The 25,403-nt window shown below is 39.0% G+C and overlaps 1 protein-coding gene across 2 annotated transcripts in view; it reads left to right on the top strand.

The window, feature by feature from the left end:
* Window positions 1-25,403, top strand: part of KCNK2 (potassium two pore domain channel subfamily K member 2) — a 193,189-nt gene that overhangs the window by 124,853 nt on the left and 42,933 nt on the right. For both annotated transcript variants that reach the window (XM_047840631.1, XM_047840633.1), the window contains exons 4-5: window positions 12,040-12,200; window positions 15,264-15,450. In XM_047840631.1, coding sequence (XP_047696587.1) covers window positions 12,040-12,200; window positions 15,264-15,450 — 348 coding nt within the window. The remainder of the gene's footprint in view (window positions 1-12,039; window positions 12,201-15,263; window positions 15,451-25,403) is intronic.

Here is a 25,403-nt window from a genome sequence, read left to right as displayed (position 1 = left end):
CTCTCTCTGCCCCTCCTCCACTCGCGTTCTGTCTCTCTCTCTCAAAAAATAAACATTAAAAAAAAATTCTGATGCCTTTCCCCCTCAATTCATGGCACTTTATATTGTGAATTTAGACAAATAATAGACCATCTCAGACAAGACACTGTCTACCAGTCCTATGAGAGAAGTCAAAGTAGTCCCACCAGAACAGCAGCCTACGCTGTGGTACAGTTATTATTGTGTTTACCACTTGCTAATAAAGGGTGAAACATTCTGATCGCTGCCAGTGCCTGCTTGGCTGTGATAGTGAATGGTGAACTGCGGTAACTTAGAGCACTTCGTTTCATGGATTACTTTATCAGTGCAAGTCACTGTTTTTGCTCCCGCATAATCTGCAAAGTGAGGAACATGAAAAGACCATGTTGGCTCAACTCCTTCTAAATTTAAACACGTCTCAAGTGAAAAAGTAAAATTGTCATCAACATCACCATCATTGCCACCATAATTTTTATCAATAGCTGACACTCAGCAGTACCTGAGCCATGAAAGTGACTTTTTATGGCCAGGAGAGTGATTTTAGCTGGCTTATATTCATTGGGACTACTCACCACCATGGGTCAATCACCATACTAAGACCTTTATGTGTATTATGTCACATAATATTCATTACTGTTTTATAAATGGGGAAGCTGAGGCATTTTAGTAATTTTTTAGTAACTTTCTCAGTGATACAGTGGGAAAGCTAGCATTCAAACCCAGATAATTGGGCTCTAGAGCCTACAGTCTTAAGCACTGTGCTATACTGACCTCCGTATACTTGGAAATAAACTTGAGTGAGTGTGTTTGACTTTATTAGAGGAAAATGATGGCAAACCAAAGATAGCATAGCTGTTTTGGCAATTCAGATCATTAACGCTTACAAAGTCGAACTTCCTAAAATGCAAAAAAAATTAATTTAATTTTAATTTTAATTTAATGTCTATTGTATTACTTTTAGGGCCTTTTGATGATAGATGAATTATATCGTATCATTTTACCACTTATGGTGTTAAAAAATTATTTAATGACACTTGTAAAGGAAGGTGAGGCAAGTTTTCTTTAGGACTATTGTGATAGGCATAACCACTAGAGTGGACTTTTGTGGTAGGAGAGAGAGATTGGATTCAACTCTGAATACAGCAAGGCAAAGCAGGAGTTTACAGCCATGGAGAAGAGAGGGGTGTCAGTGGATAGAAAATTACTGAGACGAAACATTAAGGTAAAGGAGGATTGGGGCCACAACAACTTTCAGGATTCTTGTTGAAGGCCTATCGGGTGATCAGATATCACCTTGGCAGTGGTGGCGAATAAGGAACTCGATCAGATACAGAGGGTGATCAGATATTTAGGATGGGGGATTCTGTCTATACTGACTTAGCAGGATTCTTGCTAGAACAGGACTTTACATGGAAGGATACAAGGAGCCCAAGGTTTAGTCAAAACAGGGAGCCCAGAAGAGCCTGAACAGACTTTGATCAACGAGCGAATCTTTGCCGATAAATAGTACAGTTTTTATTTATTGATGCCAAGTAGGGTCAGTAATATGACATCAAATTATACTGAAGTTCCTATAGGAAAACTCTTCTAACAATACCTTTAAAGTATGATTGCCAGGAAATGTGTTATCATAGAAGTTCAGACTCCTGGCTTATAATCTCTCTCAAAATGTGGGAAAGCTAGTCATTCATATTTTTTGCTAAGAAGTAGTTCCTCATTTTTTTTAATGCTGTTGGGTCACTTTCTTCCTTTCTTGGGAAAAGGGGAGAATCAGGTAACAGGCAGTTAAATAGCACAAGAATTTGCAGCCATTTATAGAAACACTTCATCACACCTTGAACAGATAGTTGGCCCGCATTTAGCGGTCATGTTTTATCAAAAATGCACATCTTTAAAAGCACTCAGACTCAGGACGCCTGGGCGGCTCAGTCAGTTAAGCGTCTGACTTCGGTTCAGGTCATGAGCTCACAGTTCGTGAGTTCGAGCCCCACATTGTGCTCTGTGCCGACAGCTCAGAGCCTGGAGCCTCTTCGGATTCTGTGTCTCCCTCTCTCTTTCCCCTCCCCCACTGGCACTCTGTCTCTGTCTCTCAAAAATGAATAAACATTAAAATAAATAAATAATAAATAAATAAATAAAAACACTGAGACTCAAATCTAAGACGGTTCGATGCCCTCTCTGTGAGAGGCATGTGGGGACTGAGAAGAACTTTGAAATGAACTGTCTCCCTTCTGGGTTGTCCTCACTTTGAGTTGTTCTCACCAGGGAATGGCGGACAGAGCTCTAGAACTAAATGTGCTTGTTCTTCTCCCCTCGCATCATCGCTGTCTCCATCCTCCTGCATCTCACCAAGCACATCTTTGCATGGGTGAAAAGGGGGATAGGACGAACTTCCAATTACTAAAGAAAAACCTGGGGAGGTTAGGAAATGATGTGCAGGTAGATTATTATCATTTCTTGGCAAAATTCTTTTGCAAAGGAAATTTCCTCTCAACTTTTAGCTTTCTGTGTAGGTTATGTAAAAGAATCTTGTTAGCAAGAAATGGTTGGTAGCAATTTAATCAGACATTCATGATTTTAGATATGTTCAAACACCAGCTGAAGAAATATATAAGTTGTGGGGTGCCTGGGTGGCTCAGACAGTTAAGCGTCCAACTCTTGCTTTTGGCTTAGGTCATGATCTGAGGGTTTGAGCCTCTGCCTCTCTCTACCTCTCTCTCTCTGCTCCTCCCTCCCCACTTCTCAAAAGAGATGAATAACTTAAAAAAAAAAGAGAGAAATTTTGGAGCACCTGGGTGGCTCAGTTGGTTAAGTGTCCGACTCTTGCTATCGGTTCAGGTCATGATCTCATGGTTCGTAGGATTGAGTCCCCCATGGGGCTCTTTACTGACAGCACGGAGCCTACTTGGGATTCTCTCTCTCCCTCATTCTCTGCCTCTCTTCTGCTCATGCACACTCTCTCTCTCACTCAAAATAAATAAATATCCAAAAATGAATATTAAATAAAAATTAAGAAAAAGAAATATGTAACTTCCTATAGATTTGCAACTTTACAACAGTGTTGCAGGATTTTATTATGTAAGTTGCAACTGAGGATAGCAAGGGAGCCATCTTGTGAAATACTGTTTGAACTGCAGGCACAGGGCTTCTGGGCCAAGAGGAAGTGTGATGAGGTTGAAGTTAAAACAAAATGTCAAAACAGCCCTTTGACTTAGTGACTTTAATTGACACATTTGTTTTGATGCACCTATCTATTCTTTTCCAGTCCAACTCGGTAAAACAGCAAGTATTCGCAGAATGGCATGTCCAGGTTTGGATCCATACTCAGTGGTGTGTAACTGAGAAGAATTCTAAGTTTGAAAAATAGTGTCCATCGTCTTGATCCCAGATAGTTAGCTCTAAGCAATTGAGTTAATAGTTTAAATCTCAGCCTTAACAGTTAGCTGTTTAACCTTGAACACATTATTTTCCTTCAATAAACCTCAGTTTCCACATTCAGAGAGCAGGGATAATTAGTTGTGCTCAATCTCATAGGGTTGTGAATGTTTAATTAAATATCCATAGGAAGGGATTAGCAGTATATCCGGCACATAGTGAGAGAGTGATATTCAGTAGATAACAGTGTTGGCCGGGGCACCTGGGTGGCTCAGTTGGTTAAGTGTCCGACTTCGGCTCAGGTCATGATCTCGCAGTTGGTGAGTTTGAGCCCCACGTCAGGCTCTGTGCTGACAGCTCAGAGCCTGGGGCCTGCTTCAAATTCTGTGTCTCCCTCTCTCTCTGCCCCTCCCCTGCTCACACTCCGTCGCTCTCTCTCTCAAAAATAAATGTTAAAAAAATTTTTTTAAATAACAGTGTTGGCCATTAGTTTTATTATTGGCAATGAAAATTATTTTATTATTTTTTTTTATTTTTGGCAATAAAAACATAGTAATATAGTAATACCACAGCCAGTCTAGAAAAGGTGCTCTAATCAAGGTCATCCTAAATATAAAGGAACAGAGGCAGATTTACCTTCAGGCTAATGAGAGTTCAGCTTCAGGACTCCCCACTTGATTGGGTTTAGTCCCTAAGTTTGTATTCTCTTTCCTAAAAGCCCCCTTCCCCCACACTGCATAGCTTTAGACCCATAAACCCTGCCCCTGTCACAGGGGTATAAATTAGAATCACTTCTGTAGATATTTAAAAATACATGCGCACACTCCCCTCCCCTCCCCGTGGAAGACAATAATTTAGTTGTTCTGGGGTGGATTTTTTTCCCTAAGTTTCATATGTGATTCTGATGTGGTTTAAAACCAGCGATCTGGAAGAACAATGTACAACTTTGCAAAAGTTCTGAAATGAATACGTCTTTTCAAGACACTATTTAATTGTCTTTTGATTAAGATCATATTTTTCTGGAACCATATTGTTTTCTTTAGTGTTTGGTTAGGTTCTTTGCTATATAGCATAGCTTTAAAAAGACCAGATGTGATTATCATTTCACTTTGATTTCTGAAAGGCTTGCTCTTTTTTTTAGGTTGCTAAGTGAGCATACCCTGAATTTATATTGTTCTTTTTCTCACCCACTTCTAACATATTTCTCTTATGCCTTACAATATTAATGTTTTTCTGCAGCTAAAATAATTTAAATTGTTTTGTGTTAAAATAATATTTTGATTGTTATTTTTAGAGGTGATTTTTAAAATATAATTTGCGCAGATCAGGAACTTCTCTTTTCCTTGTCAGTCCTGAATAAAATTAAAAGCAGTAAAAAAAAAAAAAATAGTACTGTAGAACTATTTAATCTAGTAAGTCTATTTAACTAAAATATGGGGTATTAACAAAAGCCCATAGATAATTATTTTCAGTTCAACCAATTTTCTTCAGCATCTGTTATGAGCGAAGCACTAAACAAGACATGGAAAGGGAAGAAAAATTCTTAAAACACAGTCCCTTGAAGTTTATCATCAAAAAGAAAGGTAAAAGCATATGATTCAATGGCAAGAATTCATGTTAGAGTAATGTATAATTTCTCCAAAAGCAGCAGAAAGTACTGTGTTTGTTGAGAGATGGCAAGATGGTACCTGGTTGAAAGGGTAAGGAATGGCTGGGTGTTGGAAGGGGGGACAGAATGGACAGACAGGATCTCAACATGATAACTGAGGGGCCAAATTTATGCCAGCTTCAGAACAAACAACATAAAACACATAAAGAATCAGAAAAGTCCAGCTCAGTGTTTTTCAGGAGGTAGTTATGCCTCTAGTGTTACCAGAAGGTACAACAATTGTCTAACCATGAATATTGGGAAAAAGGGACAGGTGATGTGTACCTAAAGACCTTGGAATACCTAAGTGTTTAGTAGGCGTATCAGGACTTAAAGCTGCTGTGCTCTGGGGAGAATGAACTATTATGAGATGGACTTGTGTGAGAAAAGACCATATTTGGCCTGTTTTGATGCCTTGGGGTAGTGGTGGCGGAACAGGTAAGAAGCAGGGAAGGAAATGAAAGGGTGGTCGTGCAGAAGGGATCGGCCTCATTGCTTACAAAGCCACGTGGCTTCGGGGTCTGGGCGTGAGGGAGATTTGAGAACTCTGGCTGCTGTGTGATGATTGCTTTACCGCCAACAAGATGGTGGTGCTGAGGCTTAAGTGTCGGGTCAGGGTGTCATCCAGATGACAGAGTTCAGGGGTCTCCTCAGCACACTTGATGTGGGAGAGTGGGGGCTGGAGAAGGCACACACTTCTGTGAAAATTACTCCGTGAGAAAAACCTTTATAAGACAATCCATGAGGTATTAAAGATAAAGGTCACTAAAGGAGAGTGGCAAGACAAAGTAAGATGCCACTGTAGTTATCTGCTGGTCACCACTAAGAACAAAACCCTGAACCACTGTAGGGAGGGGGGTGAAACTTGCTAGTCTGGTCATTTTTAAGGGAAAAGTACTATCCAGAAGTCAAGCAATAAATAAGAACTGTGAATGCAACCTATGAGCAGAAGAGATTTTAAGGGATAAAGAGAGACGATAGAGGGATATCGTCATGTAGCACCTTTTCTTTTTTTTGTTTTGTTTTGTTTTTAACATTTATTCATTTTTGAGAGACACAGAGAGACAGAGCACAAGCAGGGGTGAGGCAGGGAGAGAGGGAGACACAAAATCCAAAGCAGGCTCCAGGCTCCGAGCTGTCAGCACAGAGCCTGACGTGGGGCTCGAACTCATGAACCGTGAGATCATGACCTGAACCAAAGTCGGACGCTTAGCCGACTGAACCACCCAAGCGCCCCCATGTACCACCTTTTCATCACCCCAGCGTTTTGGTGAGATCCACAACCAAACAGCTGTTTGAGAACATTTTAGATGCAAGCTCTGAAACTTTATCAGGTACTCTTGAAAATCTTAGCACTTAGCGTGAGGAACTGCCAGAAGAGAATGCAGAGGGGCTGCAATAAAGGGGAGGCAGCAAGAAAGGAGCTTGGGGAAGCATTAAGTTATTTAGACATCCAGTGGAAATGCACTAGGGCTGTAGTGGTGACTAAGACATGGTGCCTGGCCTTCCACAACTTCTGATTACAGAACTGATGGTTACAATCTAGAGAGATAAGTCTTAAGATAGGGAAATGTGTATGCAGGATGGGGGTCAAACCCAGTCTTGGGGGTGCGTAGCAAGGCTCAAGGAGAGCTTCTTGGAGAAAGTAATATCTAACCTAAGTAATGATGGATATTTAAGGGTGAGTCGGATGAAGAGTGGGTGCGTGGAGGGTGTACATTTGAGACAAAAGAAGAAACATAATCAGAGGAAGTTCGATGAACTTACTTGGGTCTTTCATCTATGTGGTGCTTCTTTTCACATAGGGCGAGATATTTTTTTTCCCTTCCAGAATAGTAATCAATATACTCAAACATTTTAATTAAATAATCACTCCATTTCCAACCTACCTGTAATATTTTAAAGAAAATCATATGTGCACATGTGTTCTTTTCTGTTTTGACCCATCCCTTTCTACAGTAGCTCAAGCTGTTCCCTAAAGGTCTTGTATATGTCTTGATGAGGTAGCTTACAGGTATTTCACATTTCCCTTAATCTTATAAATAAGGCATTTTTCTGTTTAATTTAGCACATTTAAGGTAGTGCTGAAATATTCTAATGCCGTTGGTTTCTTCATATATATCATGCCTTCAGCACTTTTGCTGAGCTTCTCTCTGTGCAACACCTTCCAGCATTCCCCTGTATTTGCTAGATATTTAATTCTACCTGCAACTAATATGTTTCTCTTCATAATAAATATTTCTTTTACATGTTCACTGCCACTACATGTGCTAGAGCTTTCAGAATAATACTATACAGTAGTTGCAAAGTGGATGTCCTTTTTCCCTCCAATTTGAAGGGAATTCCTTTTGTGCTTTAGTATGAAGTGTGAGAGTAAATGTTTTGAGATAGATCATGATAAGACAATAATTTTCTATTTCTAGCATTCAGAGAACTACAAGAGATGGTAGAGAATATTGTCCAGTGCCTTTTGATCTATAAATGTCATGTACTTACCGAGGCTTTCCAAACTTTTTTTTACTGTTGCGCAATATTTCACCTAGTAGAAATGTCTACAAAGAATAATATTGCACATAACCATCTATCATTCGCTTTCATCACGTCTTAACACTGCTTTATGCTGTTTTTGTTGTTACTCTTTTTAAATAAAATAATACAGGAATTTGAAGGCTTTTAATCATCCTTGCCAGTCTCGCTGGGTAGCCCCCTCTCCCCACCCCCCACTCATTAACATTCATTGTTTCCTTGATCTTCTCTCCCCTTTGGGCAGGTACCCCTGCTTCCAGATATGTTTGGGTCTGTTTCTGAGCTCTCTATTGTGTCCTGATTGGTCTGTCTTTCCCTGTTCAATACCACATTGTCTTAATCATATTGTTTTTGGCTAAAGTAGGTCATCATGTAGGACAAATCTGCCCATCTCATTTCCCCCCCCAAATTTTCTTAGCAATTATTGGTCCTTTACTTTCTTACATGATTTTTATAAAAGTTCATAAAATTTTACTGAAAACCCTTGCAAAATATCTATTACAATTGCATTGTATTTAACATAAATTTGGTAAAAATTAACACCTATATCTTTCTTCATTTCTTCAGGTTTCTTTTATGTCACTTATTTTGCAGCTTTTTTGGTAATTTTCTCCATCAAATACTTAAATGTTATTTATTATATTCTTAGCTGTCTTAATTGCTAATGTTATTAAGACCCTTTGATTTTGTACTACATTTGGTGATTGGTTCTTTCTGGGAGTATAGGAATGTTATGTGTGTGATTAGGTCCCAGACACTGGGCCTAAAATACCTGGGTTTGAATCCCAGCTCTCCCACTTTTACTAGCTGTGTCTATCCTTGGGAAAATGATTCAACCTCTCTGTCCTTCTATTTCCTCATTTGAAAAATGGAGAGTATTAGTACCCACCTCACAATGGTTATTGTGAAAATTAAGTCAATTAATATGTTTAATTGGTTGTAAGAGTGCTTAGCACATATAAATATGCTGTTAAATAGTTTGCCTACTGACTGTGCTAAATACATTGATCTGCTAATCTTCAACCAATAGTATGATTAATAGTGATTACAATAATTATTGTTATAGCACCTAACATATATGGAGAATATAATAAAATTTCCTGAGCACCTTTCATGCGATACCTAACTCTATGAAATAAATAATAATAGCAATATACCATTTATCAAATGAGGAAAGAATTTACCAAAGGCCTCATATTTCTTGAGTCAGGAATCCAGGAATGGCTATAATATATTGGAAACACAGAGTTTTTATCCTTGTATTTCTTTCAATCAGTTAATTTTAGACTTTTTAGACTTTTAAGAGCCCTGATGTTTGGAGGCGCCTCGGTAGCTCAGTCAGTTAAGCCTCCAACTTCGGCTCAAGTCATGATCTCACCGTTCCTGAGTTCGAGCCCCGCATCGGGCTCTGTGCTGACAGCTCGGAGCCTGGAGCCTGTTTCGGATTCTGTGTCTCCCTCCCTCCCTGCCCCTCCCCTGTTCACACTCTGTCTCTCTCTCTCTCTCTCTCTCTCTCTCAAAAATAAATAAACATTAAAAAAAAAAGCCCTGATGTTTGCATATCTTACTATAAATCTGTGGACTTTTTACTAGATGACCAGTATTTAACATCTTAAAAGATATTGATAAATCTAAATAGCTAATTCCATCTGACTCAAATACAAATTCACCTTACAAGCTGCTTGATATAAATATGCATGTACCTCACCTCCATCTCACCAAAAAGTTGCATTGACATGACAAAAAACATATGAAAATTATGGGGGGAAAGTCCATAGTGTGTGGAAGGCAGGGGAGATGTCGAAGGAACCACAACAGGAATGGATTTGAGAATGATGTGTAGCATATAGATTCAGGTGACAATGAAATTCGAATTAAGGAGCCCACATTCCAGATACGAGCAAAATCTAGGATTCTAAAGAGAAAGTTTTCTAAGGGAACTTCATAAAGACTCCAAAATTAGAAGCAGAAGTGAGCCCAGGGGCAGCAGCCTATAAATTAATCAAAGTTCTGTGGAACCACTAATCTTAACTTGTACAGTAGCTGACTCCAGTCTTCCTCCAGAATAAAGCTGTGACTGCAACTTTTCCATTTGAAAGGTTACCAGGGAAAGCACTTCGAAAAAGAGTAAGGTTGTTATGCAGATTTCAGTCCATGCATTCTCTACAGATGAAGTTTTCTAGAGATTTAATCATTCCCTTCTCTCTGCTACTGAGGGAGACACGCTTACAAATGGATATTTCCCTTATTCCTTTAAATATCTCTTACAAAAAGGTAACTTCTAGTTGGTTTGCTAAGTTCCTTATGTGTCCACAGCTTCTTAAAAATAACTAGCTTAAAATAATCAGTATGCCGGGGTGCCTGGGTGGCTCAGTGGTTAAGCATCTGACTTTGGCCAGGTCATGATCTCGAAGTTCCTGAGTTTGAGCCCCTGCTGTCAGCACAGAACCTGTTTCAGATCGTTCGTTGCCCCCCCCCCCGCCTCTCCCCCTCTTGCTTTCTGTCTCTCTCAAAATAAATAAATAAGCTTAAAAAATAATAATCGGTATGCCAAAGAGACATCTTAGGGTGGCAAAATTTGCTCTGCTACACCTTTGAAATCCTTGGAACATTAAAAAAAAGTTAACAATTTCGGGGCACCCGGGTGGCTCAGTCGGCTGAGTGTCCTATTTCAGCTCAGGTCATGATCTCACAGTTCGTGAGTTCGAGCCCCGCGGCGGGCTCTCTGCTGACAGCTCAGAGCCTGGAACCTGCCTCGGATTCTGTCTCTCCCTCTCTCTCTGCTCTTCCCCTGCTCACATGCTGTCTCTCTCTCAAAAATAAATAAAGATTTTTAAAAAGTTAACAATTTTAAGGTTGTTGGTTATTTTTTGGTAGGTGTTTGAATGAAAACAAGATTTCAAAAGTTGCTATTTAGCTTTCATCTTTAAGTAATTTTAGCATATTTGAATTCTCTTAAATTAAGGCAGGACACTCTTCCAATAAATGACCACGAAAGCTCTATAGTTAATAGTATTATCGGTATAGAGAGACAGAAATACATTTAATGAAAATATTGGCGTTGCTGCATGTGTTACCCCCTTCAGTTTTCAGCATCTAGTTTAACTGGAACATTAGCTCTACTTTGTGGATTATTGAAATGTTTGCTTATTAAAATATTTTATATTAAAATATATTTTTAAAGGATTCTTAACTAGTTGAAATCTATGATTAATATCTTTTAATATTGGGGAGTTTCTGAATTACCCTTGAGGTTGTTAAAAAACAAAATTTCACTGAGTACATTTGAATTGGCTTTATTAAATGATTCATGAATTGGGCAGCATCCCATCTAGCTAGCAGAGGGGGAGCTCGGAGGAGTTGTACAACATGCAACACTTTTAGAGAGTAAGTATGGGACGATGAAGTTACTGGTAAAAGGAAAGGGTTCTCCGGGCAAGATAGCTCTCCCTGAGAGGGAAGAGCAGGAATCTTATTATGTGGATCACCTCATCTTCCTTTCGGGGTGGGCAGAAGATGAGGGTGTGATGGAGAGGGCCGGCGTGGTCCGCCACACTTTGGCTCTGATAGGAAAATTCCTGACCTACTGGTTAAGGTTAGGACTAAGGCTACATTTCTGGGTGAAGTTGAAACTGCAAGTAGATTAGCTATGAAGCCCCAGTTTGGGGATTCGGTCTAAGTGGTGCCATTTTGGGCCCATGGTTTGTTGTTGTTGTTGTTGTTTTAATTTTTTTTAAGTTTATTTTTATTTGTTTTGAAGACTTAGGCAGTGTGAGTGGGGGAAGAACAGAGAGAGAGAGAAGACAGAGAATCCCAAGCAGGCTCTGTGCCATCAGCGTGAAGCCGACATGGGGCTCGAACTCACAAAACCGCCAGATCATGACCTGAGCTGAAACCAAGAGTCAGATGCTTAACCCCGGGGGCCCCTAGGCCCCTCGTTTTATAGCTGGGGTGCCGGGGTCAAGAGCACCTGGCTCTGGGGTTCCCAAACAGACCATGTCCGGGCACTCTCTGCTGACAAAATCCAAAGGCAGAGAAATGAGTGGCAGTGAAGCAAGAAAGAAATTTATTTCAGAGAGGCCAATGCTGGGAAGACAGAGGACTAGCATCTCAAAGACTGCCTCCATAGGCCAAAAATACTTGTAGGTTTACTTACATAAGGAAATGTGGGGCAAACGTGGGTGGGCAGGCGCAGGTAGGCAGTGAAGGTTAAATGGATCGTTGTCTTGCGGTCAATTACAGGCAGGGTCTTCCTGGCTCAGTTAAGACTTTATCGCTTGAGGGGGCAGTTACAGTCTCCTGCCTGTGGCAAGTGCTAGGCTGGAAAGAAGAATCCAACCAGAAAGTTTGAGGTCAAAATGGAGAGACCCAAAGTCCTGGTTCAGTTTTCTTGTTTCTTTTTAACAAGGTCATATGTTTTAAACTATTACTCATTTATAATCAACTAATTTTTTTTTTTTTTTTGTATTTAGGATTTGGAAATATCTCACCGCGCACAGAAGGGGGGAAAATATTCTGTATCATCTATGCCTTACTGGGAATTCCCCTCTTTGGTTTTTTGTTGGCTGGAGTTGGAGATCAACTAGGGACCATATTCGGAAAAGGAATTGCAAAAGTGGAAGATACATTTATTGTAAGTATAATAGACTTTTAACTACATATGTTGTTGCATTTTTTAAAATTAAACTTTTCTATCACCTCAGGTACAGTTAGACATTCAAGTTATTGGGTTTTCCATAACCTTTTATGCATGTAACTCACTGCATAGTTATTTTTATATTTAATTCGAATGAGCAAATTAATGCATGAGAAAAACCCAAAAATACGTAGAAATAAAGTAGAAATTTGACAGCCCTAGGTTCAAATTCCAGATGTCTTGCTGTATTCTCTCTTTTTAAAAACACGTTTGAATGTTTATTTTTGAGAGAGAGAGAGGGGCGGGCAGAGAGAGAAGGAAACATAGAATCTGAAGAAGGCTCCAGGCTCTGAACTATCAGCACAGAACCCAACACACGGCTCAAACCCATGAACTGCAAGATCATGACCTGGTCCGAAGTTGGCAGCTTAACCGACTGAGCCACCCAGGCACCCAGTCTTGCAGTATTCTCTTAAGTTAGCTATTTTACCCTGAAACCTCCCTTTTGTCATTTCTATGATGTGAATAGGTACTGGTGATGGAGACATCACTCTGAGAATTAGAGATAAAAATAAAAGCTTCATGTAGCTAGTAAATACCTGATGATGTTTTCTCATTTAAATTTGCTTTGGTATCTTTTTTTGTTGCTGGTGTCATTCTAAACTTATATAGCCCTTTGGTGAAGGACATCATATTTAGCAAACCCGATAAAGGCGATCCTGTAACTTAATTCCGTGATGTCACTGATAGAAACTTACCTAAGGGGTGTAATTCAGTAGAACCACAAATAATACACTCGAAGATGTTCATCACTATATTATACTCAATAGAAAAAATAAGTAAAATGAAAATGCTTTTATTAGAATTATAAATGAAAGATAGTAATAAGACCACTATGATTACAAGCTTCTATTCTTGAAGGAAATTACCAAGAAAATGGTTGCATGAGAGGGTGGGATTATAAATGATATGTTATTACCATCACCACTATTACAAATGCATTTTACTTATTATTCAATAGTGTTTCATCTTTTCACAAACATTTCAACAAAGCATTTTACATTTAATTATGTTGATGAAATAAGACTACTGACTATTGGTTTTTCCATATATATTCCAGTTTTCAGCATTAGTTATATTTTATATTTAAGTTCACACTTCACCCTCAGGTATTTTTACAGTTAGAATGGAGTAGTATGGTGATTCCAAAATATGAGTGTCATCCTGTTTGGGGTATTATACTTCTCTTATATTGATATTTAAAGTATCTTGCATTTACATTAATTGAGAGGGAAGATTAGTGCCATCAACTTGGTAATGCTGAATTGTTCATTCATTCAACAAATTTTTTTCTTAAATTTTTTTTTTAATTTGAGCATAGTTGACATACAATATTGCATTAGTTTCAAGTGTATGACTTAGTGATCTGACAAGTTTAAACATTATGCTGTCTTTGCCATAATTGGGTATAGCAACCATCTGTCCCATTACATTGCTATTACAATATCACTGGTTTTCTCACGTCGTGCCTTTCATTCCCTTGACTTATTCATTCCATAACCGGAAGCCCGTATCTCTGTCTCCCCTTCACCCGTTTTGCCCAATTCTCTCTTTCCCCTCCCCTCTGGCAACCATCAGTTTGTTCTCTGTATTTATAGTTCTGATACTGCTGTTTGTTCGTGTATTCATTTGTTTTATTTTATTCAACAAATTTTGGGTTGCCTACTGGATGCCAGGCAACGTTTTTCATGCATCTACATTGGGGCATAAAACACATAAAACACCCGGTGGTGAATACGTGACAGTGGTCGTGATTCCACACTTAGTACTAACCACTGTTGTGAGAACTTTACAAACACAAATTCGTCTAAATTTCACTTATGTGATAAGGATGGACTAGAGAAACTTTTTTTTTCACTTTCTGTTCTAATTGGTTTCCTAGATCGTTATCTCTAGAAATTTGTCAAGTTTTAAAACTTAGTGGTTTTTATATGGTGGGGATGCGACGTATAATTTTAATAGCAGATAGGAAAGATCCAGTTAGAGATATTTAGCCTCAAATGAAGATCCGGAGATAAATTGCTGTATGTACAAACATATATACAAATATGTTATACTGAGGAGATTCCTGATAAGAGAAGAAGGTGAAAAAATATGGGTACTCTGAAGACAGCTGTCATGAAGGGGTATTGAAGATTTATCCTTGCCTCCATGTCATGTTTGATTTATTCCGTTGTACAATTTAAAGCCATAGAAGAGAGAGATAATTCATCTGGTTCGCAGGGAAATCAACTGTGGCCATTAAGTCTGAGCACTTCAGTTGAATCAATTGAATAATGATAGGAAAACATACAGGGAAATTTTTCATAAAATTAATAATTTTTATCAATTATCAGTAGTCAATATTTAATTTTTTAATGTTTATTTATTCCTGAGAGAGAGAGAGAGAGAAAGAGACAGACAGAGTGCAAGCAGGGGCGGGGCAGAGAGAGAGAGACAGTATCCAGAGCACATGCCAGGTTCTGAGATGTCAACACAGAGCTTGACGTGGGGCTCGAACTCACAAACAGCAAGATCATGACCTGAGCCAAAGTCGGACGTTTAACCAACTGAGCCACCCGAGCGTCCCATCAATAGTCAATATTTAGTTAACAGTTCACTTTTCTCTATTTTGCTATATTTCCAGATTATGCTTGGCTCGCTATCAGCAGTATGCCTATAGGATAGAAATATTTCAAAAGTAGTTCACATAAACAAGGAATGATGTAAATCTCAAATTGTATTCTCAGAGCAAATGTAATTTATTTTGAAAGTATTTTACCTGTTGTAAAGCTATGTAAGGGTAAAGTGGCATCGTCATGAGCATTGATTGCTTTGAGTTAGGTGTGTTCTCTCCAATTTTTATAAGACAATTGAAAATTAATCATGAAAGGGAAAAAAATAACATCCTTACTTGCTAATTTGTTGATAGCTGTGTGTTAGGTTAGCTTTGCAGGTGCACCAATAATCAATAAATCTCCATCAGTGTCTCTTTCTCGCTGTCTTCACTCTCACCCATAGAAGTGGAATGTTAGTCAGACCAAGATTCGCATCATCTCAACCATCATATTTATACTGTTCGGCTGTGTACTCTTTGTTGCTCTGCCTGCGATCATATTCAAGCACATAGAAGGCTGGACTGCCCTGGACGCCATTTATTTTGTGGTCATCACTCTAACAACTATTGGATTTGGCGACTACGTAGCAGGTAAGTTTTTCCTGGCACCAACAGGCCTAACCCGTGTCCTTTAGACTTTTTGCTTGGGTTCATAGCACAACACAGTGTGTCTGTCTTAATTTCCCAGGCCTGCCTTAATAAACAAAATTCCCCAAACTGGGTGGCTTTAAACAAAAGAAATTCATTGCCTCACAGAAGTTCAAAATCAGGGTGACAGTAGGGGCACGATCCCTCTTGAGACTCTAGGTGGCCTTCCTTCCTCCTTGTTTCTTTCAGCTTCTGGAGGAGGCAATCAGTTTCTGCCTGTCCTGCCCCATTATTATCCCTGCTTATGACGTCACATGGCATTTGTTCTCTCTGTGTCCCCGTAGCTGTGTCCCTCTTCTTATATGGACACTGGTCATACTGGATGGAAAGCCCACTCTACTCCAGTATGCGTTCAGATTGACTAATTACATCTTCAAGGACCTTATTTTTCCTATAAGGCCATGTTCCAAGGTCCTGGGGACTCACGTACCATTTTGAAAGACCATTTAATCCATAACAGTGACAGAGACAAAAGATAAGTCATTCTTCTGTGACAGTGGAGGTAAGCAGAAAGGCGCAGTTGAACATTTAGATTTCATTCTAGGAAAGAAATATATGTTGCTGTTTGTTCAGAATCTTATATTCCCACCTTAGTTTCAGAAACCAGACAATCTGCCCCTTAATTTTTTTTTGTTTGTTTTTGTTTGTTTGTTTTTATTTAGTGTTTCATGAATTCGAGTTTAACTTCTCTTTGCTCTTTTTACTTAAGCCTTTTCATGACTTAGTTTTAAAGACACCTGCAAACTTTAGAAGATATTCTAAGCTATTTTCAAACCTTCTTTTCTCTAAGATATTTAACTCCTTTAATTTCCAGTTCTCAGGGAAGTATTTTTCACCTTAGCCAAAGTGGCCACATTTTTTTGTTTTGTGTTTTTTGATATTTCCTTTTGTACATGTTATTACAATTGCAGTTTGCTTTATTGTTTTATCTCTTAGGTCTTCACTTCCTATCATTTTAATTCTTTCTTTACCATTTATATTATCCAGTTGTCATTATTATTCTAACTCCAGTTTTCAATAAATTATAGTAATGATGGTCAAAGTAACCATGGTGATGTTCTATCATGGACCATTTTGACTAGCTCTTGAAAATCTAAACCATTCTTTTTTAGAAAATCCGATTTGAAGTATTAGAAAATCATGCTAAACACTATAGTAGGAATGTGCTCTTCAACTTCCCAGAATAAACTCACCAGCCTAATTTAATTTTAAGAGAGTTTTATCCTTTCTGGCTGTTTACTGTTCTTTCTCATCCCAAACTTCTTACTTACGTGTTTTCAGAGAAAAACTGTTTTGCACAGTTCTCTAATATCTCAGAGAAGCCTGATGGTTCATCTGTTTCTATTGATTTGTTAATTATAGTTGAGCCTGGCAAAGCCCCCCTTTCTAGGGAACATAGATCCTTGAAGGTGGGGATGTTTTCCTGAAGGAAGCTTTGCTTTTGGTCAGAAATACTGTGCACATATCTCTGTACTGGATGGAGGCCCCAAAAAGGGGAGGGTGCATCACTCTGCTGGAGATCCTTTAGTTTTCTAATTAGCAAACTGTAGGCAGAATAATCGCAGACATTTGTAGCTCCTTAGAAGACACGCTTCTGCTCCAAAGCACCCATTTTTCTAACCTCTCATGGGAGGTGTATGATTGGCTTAAGTAGAAATAGAAAGTGCATTAATGTAGGAGAAAGGAAGACACAGTGAGATGATAACAAGATTTAGACTTGTGGTATGTTAACCCCGGTCTCTTGTGCCACTTGATAAATATCAAGTCTTACAACAGCTGTGGCATATACAGGTATTAATGCAAGCTTTGTATTGCATGTGTTATTTTCATTTTAGTTTTTAATTTTGTATGGTAAGGCAATATTTTGTTTCTTTTTCCGCTTTATTGAGATAGAATTGAAAATAAAATTGTAAGATGTTAATAAGTATACACAATAAAATTGTAAGATGTTAATAAGTATACACTAAAAGCATCTAGTTCATCTAACACATTAACACATGCATCTTCTCACCTATTTATCTTTCGGAGGGGAGCGGGCAGTAAGAACATTTAAGTTCTACCCCTCACATTTCGATAATCTAATACACTGCACATATTATTTTAAGAAATTGACTGACTACCAGTCCAGTATGTGGCCTGGTCTGGTTAAAAAACACAACAAAACTGGGGCGCCTGGGTGGCGCAGTCGGTTAAGCGTCCGACTTCAGCCAGGTCACGATCTCGCAGTCCGTGAGTTCGAGCCCCACGTCAGGCTCTGGGCTGATGGCTCAGAGCCTGGAGCCTGTTTCCGATTCTGTGTCTCCCTCTCTCTCTGCCCCTCCCCCGTTCATGCTCTGTCTCTCTCTGTCCCAAAAAAAAAAAAAAAAAAAAAACAAAAAACAAAAAACAAAAAAAAAAAAAAAAAAAAAACACAACAAAACAAAGATTATAAATAAATTTTAAAAAGTGGGTAGAATCCTAAAATAATGTTGTATTTGTGACCACAGTGTAAAATGGCTTAGAAAAAAGAACAAATATTTTTACTTTATGGTTTTGTAGAAGGTGAAAAAAGAAAACCACCTTTTTTTTTATACTAACCTTAAGAGATCAACACTTGGAAACTGGCTAGAAGAGCAGTTCACTGAGAACATCTTACGTGTAGGAGTGGGGACCCTGAATTCAGAGTTACGGCACCACACTGCAGGGGAGCATGGTAATAAAATGATATCTGTGCGCCATAAGTGGAATCTAATAAACACCCGTTATTACTAAGATTTTATCATATTGCACCCCTTTGTAAATCCATTACTGTAATTTTATTTCTGCAGAGGAAATAATAAAAACTCACTAGAAATATGCCTTGCTTGGGGCGCCTGGGTGGCTCGGTCGGTTGAGCGTCCGACTTCGGCTCAGGTCACGATCTCGCGGTCCGTGAGTTCGAGCCCCGCGTCGGGCCCTGGGCTGATGGCTCGGAGCCTGGAGCCTGTTTCCGATTCTGTGTCTCCCTCTCTCTGTGCCGCTCCCCCGTTCATGCTCTGTCTCTCTCTCTCTCTCAAAAATGAATACACGTTAAAAAAAATTAAAAAAAAAAAAGAAATATGCCTTGCTAATAATTAGCAAAGGAATTTGATGGGATTCAAGTGACAAATGCTGAGAAAGATAAATTAGAGAAGAGTCTTCACATGCCAGGTCCTTGTGCCCAGGGAGTGGTTTTGGAAGGAGTGTGTACATGAGGCAGATGTGGCCAAGGCTGGGTAGGAAATGTGTACTCTTTGCAAGATTCTTTGGAAAAACAAAAACCTCGAGTTCTTTTTTTAAAGGTCTGGGAAAAGAATTGCCTCACTTAATTCAGTAGAGTACACACAAATAGGTTTTGCTTCTGGGTACCTTGCGGCTGTGGAGTAAAAGTTAGCTATTGAGCAAAGTCAAGTACCCCTTCCTGGAAGTATTGGTTGCTTACTTTCTAGAACCTTCCCTTTTGAAGTGAGATGTCACTACAGATAGTAATCTCGCTTAAAGTTGGTGTTTTTGCCAAGGAAAAGTAGGAGGCACTGCTCCAACTTAAACCTCCTCATCTTTCTATTGGACTATAAATCTCAAAAGAACACAAGGATATACCTCCTGCAATGCACGCTCCCCATCTGATGCCCTTCTCAAACCTGCAAACCCTGCTCGGAATAGGATTAAGGTTTAATCATGTTCTTGTGTTGAACCCCTTTGAAGACCAACTAAAGAACATACTCTTCAAACTGATATTATTAAAGGAAAATAGGAAATTTTGGAGAGCAATATATAAATTGTTTAGGATACAAGTTGTAATCTTGGTGTAAATATTAGAAGCATCTTGAGAGCAACAAGTAAAGATGTGATGTTCTGAACCAGGACTCTGGAGCACAGTGCTCATCTCCAGGGTATGAGCAAGAAAGTCCATGCCAGGTGTAATTTCTGCCATGGGAAGCAGACAGAACACCTCCTGTTTTGATGTATTTGTAAGCCTCATTCCTTACTTTTTACTTGTTATATGTCGTAGTGCCCATGATGTAATTTGTAAGAACATAATAGATTGCTAATTCATAAATAAACATGCATTTAAATTTGCATGTGCAAAACCTTTTCACTGTTGGGGATATTGAATCAAAAGTATTTACAGATCACTGGTAAAGACAAATCAACACAGTGTTTAGGTCTCATTGTGTATATGACTGAACAGAGAAATTCAGCATTTAGTAATTTTTCTGCAAGAAGAGACCTGGAAAATTTAAAAAAAAATTAATGTTTATTCATTTTTGAGAGACACAGAGAGACAGAGTGTGAGCAGGGGAGGGGCAGAAACTAAGGCAGACACAGTATCTCAAGCAGGCTCCAGGCTCTGAACTGTCAGCACAGAGCCCCACACAAGACCCGAACCCACAAACCATGAGATCATGACCTGAGCCAAAGTCAGATGCTTAACCGACTGAGCTACCCAGGCGCCCCAAGACCTGGAAAATTTTAATTTTATATTTATATTTATGCAAGGGAGGTGTTTTAGTGGCTGGCTGGTTACCTTAGTGACTGGTGTGTGCTCCCTCCTGATGGCCTTTTTTGTTCTTTCACTAGCGTTCAATGTTCTAGAACTAAAATGGACCCACGAGGCCACAGGGTCACTCTCACACTTGTTTATAAACAGACCCCCATTACTAAGACCAGTGCTTGCAGACTAACCCTTCCTAAAAGGCAAGAAGAAACAATGTCAGTTATTTAGCAAAGTGTTGTTTTAGCAGTGCCTATAATTTATAGTCAAATTATAGAGGTAAGTTAAAATTAATGGCAAAAATTATGTTTGAGAATTAACTGTTAATTTCCTGCGTTCTGTTTCTTAACTTTTGCCATCTTATTTTCCATTTGATGAAAAGTCTGGGGTGACAAGTTGTTAAATCATGCTTACCTTGTAGACTGAGACCTAAATCATCCCTTCACTAAAACCTAAGCAGTAGGGGCGCCTGGGTGGCTCAGTCTGTTGAGCATCTGATTCTCGATTTCAGCTCAGGTCATAATCCCAGGGTCATGGGATCAAGCCCTGTGTCAGGCTCTGTGCTGAGCTTGGAGGCTGCTTAAGGTTCTCTCTCTCTCCCTCTGCCCCTTTCCCCAACTTGCATGCTGTGTCTCCCTAAAAAATAAAATAAAACAAAACTAAGCAGTAATATTAATTATCTGGAAATGTGTGACAGATTGAAATCTATTCATTCAGGCTTGCCTCTATGACTGGTCTTTCAGGTCTATGATTTTTTTTTAAAAATGGTGCTTCTTCAAATTTGGAGAGAAGCCATATAATTACCAAATTAAACACAATTTAAAATTCTCCCTCCCACCACCCAAAATAAAATTCTTTTCCAAGGCTACTATCTCGTTTATATATACTATTAGGGTAAGAGTGGGTCAAGCAAGTCAAGAAGCACATTTCCACATCTTGTTTAGAAGCTGCCTGATGAAGTTCTCAAAACACACCCTTTTTCACAAACTAGGTTTGTTCATAAGATACAATTTGAATGAGTGAAAGCCAGATGAAAAATTACAGTTTCACAAATCAGTGTCCTCACATTACCTGCTCTTCTAAGAAAAAACAAAAATTCTAGCCAAAAATATAGATGTTCTAAGAAATCCTCATGGTTGATCTTAGGAAAACACATTTTCCATCAGAGCATAAATTAATTTGGCCATCCAGATATGTCTCCTTGGAATTTGGATCCATCTTTAGTTGAATAATGAAATTTTCCATATCTCACAGGTGGCTATTGAAAGTGTAGGGGCTAAGGACTGGCTCTCCCAAGATGGGCCACTATGCCATAAAGATTATTTTGAGTTAAAAGTAACCAAAACCCACCAGATGCAGGAAAAGCTCTCTGCCTCCCCCTCAACTGCCTAAATATATTGGAAAAGAGAGCCTGTCCCAGGAAGAGAGCTATTAACAAAGACTCCCCTTTACCTGAGAAACTTACCTGCATAATAGGACAACCTTTGTTTTTCCAAACATCTCTTATCATCTTCCTGGTAATGTCTTCCTCCCCTTTGTGTCCTTAGACCCTTACCCCTCTTCTTAGGTCATATAATCTTCATGTTGCTTCACTGTCTTTGAAATTTCACGTCTATGTGGATTCCCTGCCCATACACCTATTACATTTCCGCTGTTCAATCTGTCTCATGTCAGTTTGATTCTAAGTCGAGCTAGAAGGACCATAGGGCAGAGGAAGGGCCTCCTCCTCAACAAAGCTTACTGAGTTAATCAGGCTTTAGGCTTAGTGCCGATATGCTCCTCTAAAATATAATTTCAGACTTTCCAAGGTAAAATTCTTCTGATACTTTTACCTTTACTAAATTTTTATAAATTTTCCCAGTTGTATAATCATTTGTCTTCATTTTTTTTTCTTAGAAAGAACATATTTGCATATCTCATATTAAGAATTAAGTTTTCTTGGGGCACATGGGTGGCTCAGTCGGTTAAGCGTCTGACTCTTGATTTCAGTTCAGGTTATGCTCTCCCGGTTCATGGGTTCTGGCCCTGTGTCAGCCTCCCTGCTGACATCATGGAGTCTGCTTGGGATTCTCTCTCCCTCTTTCTCTGCCCCTCCCACATGCTCTCTTGCTGTCTCTCAAAATAAATAAATAAACTTAAAAAAAAAAGAATTAAGCTTTCTTGGAATTATGTTTTCAAAGTCATTATCAGAAATGAAGTTTTTCGTAACCAAACTATTGATTTTCCTTATAACTGAAAACATGAGTCATTTGGTGGAGTGCTCAGAGCTTGCTGAATGGAAAGGCAATTTATCATGAGAACATATAAATCTCTGTTGAGAAATCATAGCAGGTTTTTTGGTTCAAAACAGTTCTAACAGAGACCCTTTAGAGAATAGTCCTGATGTTGCCTAATGTTTTGCAACTATGTCAGTGGCCAGCTGTTGAACTGATCAATAACAGTAAAAATTTTCCAGGACTTCAGTGGGTAAGAAGGAAAGTAGCTGATGAGGAGTGAAGTCTACTGAATGATGAACAGTCACCACTCCCACCACAACAATGTCTCAGAAAAATCACTTTTATCAGAAAGGGAGGGTGTATGTGACTGCTAGGGGAGATGTATTATATTCATCATTCATTTATTTATTCAAGTGTTTAGTGAGCACATACCGGGTATTAGACCCTGTGCTCATATTGTGATAGTGATAATAATTGCTCTAATTCCTTTTCCTTTGGGACAGAATGTTTGAAAATTGGGGGCAAAAATTAAATAGGGAACTTTCTTGTCTTCCTGGTAGTCATTCTGTTTCATAATATAGGAAAATACTGCAAAGAGTCTGGTCACCCCCAGATTCAGCCAGTAACTCTCTGAGAACTCACAAGAGAATGGATGGTTGTCTGCATGATGAATTAAATAGGATTTGACTCAAATGGGCCAGAAGTCCTAGGACCTGGGGACAAACCAATAAGTTATTTAACTTCAGATCCAGCATGGATCTATATAGAAACATGGTGGAAACGTGTGCAGGATAAAAATGAGAAGGAAAATATTCAGTGATTGATAGTCGTGGCTTAGTGAGATAGGCAGTAAATTGTACTAAATATAATGAAAAAGGCTCCAGATTGCTCTATAATGAGACTTAAAGGTAGCTTCTAGGAGTAACAATTTTGTATGTCTTACATACTCTAGGTTTCCATCCATGTGAAGGAAGAGTGAATGACAGTGTATTGATCTTTCTTTCTGATCATGAAACTACTGCTCTTCTCATGGCTATTTTCTGAATTTTAGATCAAGTACCTAGTAGGAAATGGACAACATCTTGAATGCTGACATGGCAAATCCCAAAATATAGGTTCAAATGTTAGAGAGACTTAGTTAACTTGTTTTGCCTTTTGTTTTTCTGACTTAATAGCATATGAGAAGTTTGGCTTAGTAGGTGAGCTGTGGTTTAGTACTGAAGTCATACTTCCATTTGTAAAAAAAGAAAGCAGAGTTTGCAACGTTATTGAAAGAGCCTCTTAGTTCTTAAAACCCTAAGGAGAGTCTTCATTCAGTTAAATTGCTTTACTATAAAAAATATATATACTAAAGCAGAAAATAAATTCCCCCTTTTATATTAAGGCAGGCTAGTCTTATTAATAAAAGTAAAGCTAGGGGCGCCTGGGTGGCGCAGTTGGTTAAGCGTCCGACTTCAGCCAGGTCACGATCTCACGGTCCGTGGGTTCGAGCCCTGCGTTGGGCTCTGGGCTGATGGCTCAGAGCCTGGAGCCTGCTTCTGATTCTGTGTCTCCCTCTCTCTGCCCCTCCCCCGCTCATGCTCTGTCTCTCTCTGTCCCAAAAATAAATAAAAAACGTTGAAAAAAAAAATTTTTTTTAAATAAAAGTAAAGTTAAACAAACAAAAAATTAAAATCAATACTTCATATATAAACTAAAATGCTTAAAGACCAGGTAAAGAAATGATGCCCATTTTCTTTAGAACAAGGTTCTATGTCCATATCTATATTCTGTAATACACATATAATTTTAAACCAGAGGAGGGGGGCATGGAGTTGATGACTTTAGTTCAGAGTGGCTAGATGGTTCTTTAAATCCAGGATTCTCCTCCTCCTCTTCCTTCTCTTCCTCTCCATCCTCCTCCTTCTGCTTTCTTCTTTATAAATATTCTGTGATTCAGGAGCATCTCAGAGAAAGAAAATCAAATATAAGTATCTCAGGGAGGGCATCGCATACTCAAGTTCTTTAGAGCACAATAGGGCCAATTACTAGAAACTGTTGGAATGAGGACAGAAGCATGGTAAGGAGGCTTCTGAAACAATCGTGCTTCTCTTCAGACCCCTGGTTTTTCTAGGTAAGACCATTGAGGGGCAGGCTGGGAAGAGGCATATCTTGTTTGACTTAGTGTCTCTAGCCCTAGCTAAGTCTCCACCATGCAGTTTGGACACAACAGGCTGGTGGATAAATGATAGCAAGGACTGGAACTGAGACCATAGGTGACATACACAACCTGGTTAGTGGGAAAAAGCCTGTGTTTTGGAGCGAGGAAGCCCTGGTTTTGAATTCTAGCTCTCCTACCTCCTTTCCTGTGTGCCCTGACACATGTTATTTTACCTGCTAAGACTGCAACTTCTCTATTGTAAGTGGGACACTTACTATTGGTTGGGATTTCTAGGAGCCAGTACAAAAACCGGCTTTTACTCCTGAGTTCTGAACAGACTATGAAATGGCAACTGAATTATTAGCTTAATTACTGATAGGGGCAGCTGGAGATGTGGCTTAAATCTATGGTGAATGGTCTTACTAAAGCCCTGTCCTAAATCAATGGACACATGAGGAATGCGAACACAACTCCCTCAATACCTGCCCCCCACCCAGGGCGTTAGGATGGAATGATTTCATTTAGATGGGCAATCAGGAAGTCTTACTTTTCAGTCTTCTCTCAATCAGATTGTGAATATTTTGGAAATCAGCTGAAATGAGCATAGACTTGGCTGTATAGAACTACCAGGGCCTTTATTTAGAAAAAAACCAAAAAAACCTGTATGTGCCTGCTATATAGCCTCATGGGCTGTTCTGCCCCCTAACGAGTAATTCTTTGGGGCCAGGTAGGAGATGGCTTTTTTTAATGCTGGATGGAGAGATTGTTCCAAGCAAATTCACTATTGCTAAAATGGGTTCTTAGCAATAATGCCATAAATAACAACAACAATAATAATAATAACAATAATAAAGTTTTCCTGACCTATATTTTTAGTAGTTTAATCTGCTAGATAGATTTTGGGTGATCTCTTTACTTAAGCACTAAGGAGACAGCCAGAGAAAAATGGCGCCATCACGTATCATGGGAGTCAGGAAGAGACTTATTTTAACTACTTGGAATAGTTCATAAGATTCCTGAAACCTTTGTACCTCCACCCCTCTTTACT

Source organism: Prionailurus viverrinus, chromosome F1 (genome assembly GCF_022837055.1).
Source record: "Prionailurus viverrinus isolate Anna chromosome F1, UM_Priviv_1.0, whole genome shotgun sequence".
In the NCBI taxonomy this organism is placed as follows: Eukaryota; Metazoa; Chordata; class Mammalia; order Carnivora; family Felidae; genus Prionailurus; species Prionailurus viverrinus.
The sequence above is the reverse complement of the archived record's forward strand: the minus strand, read 5'-3'. Positions and strand labels throughout refer to the sequence as shown.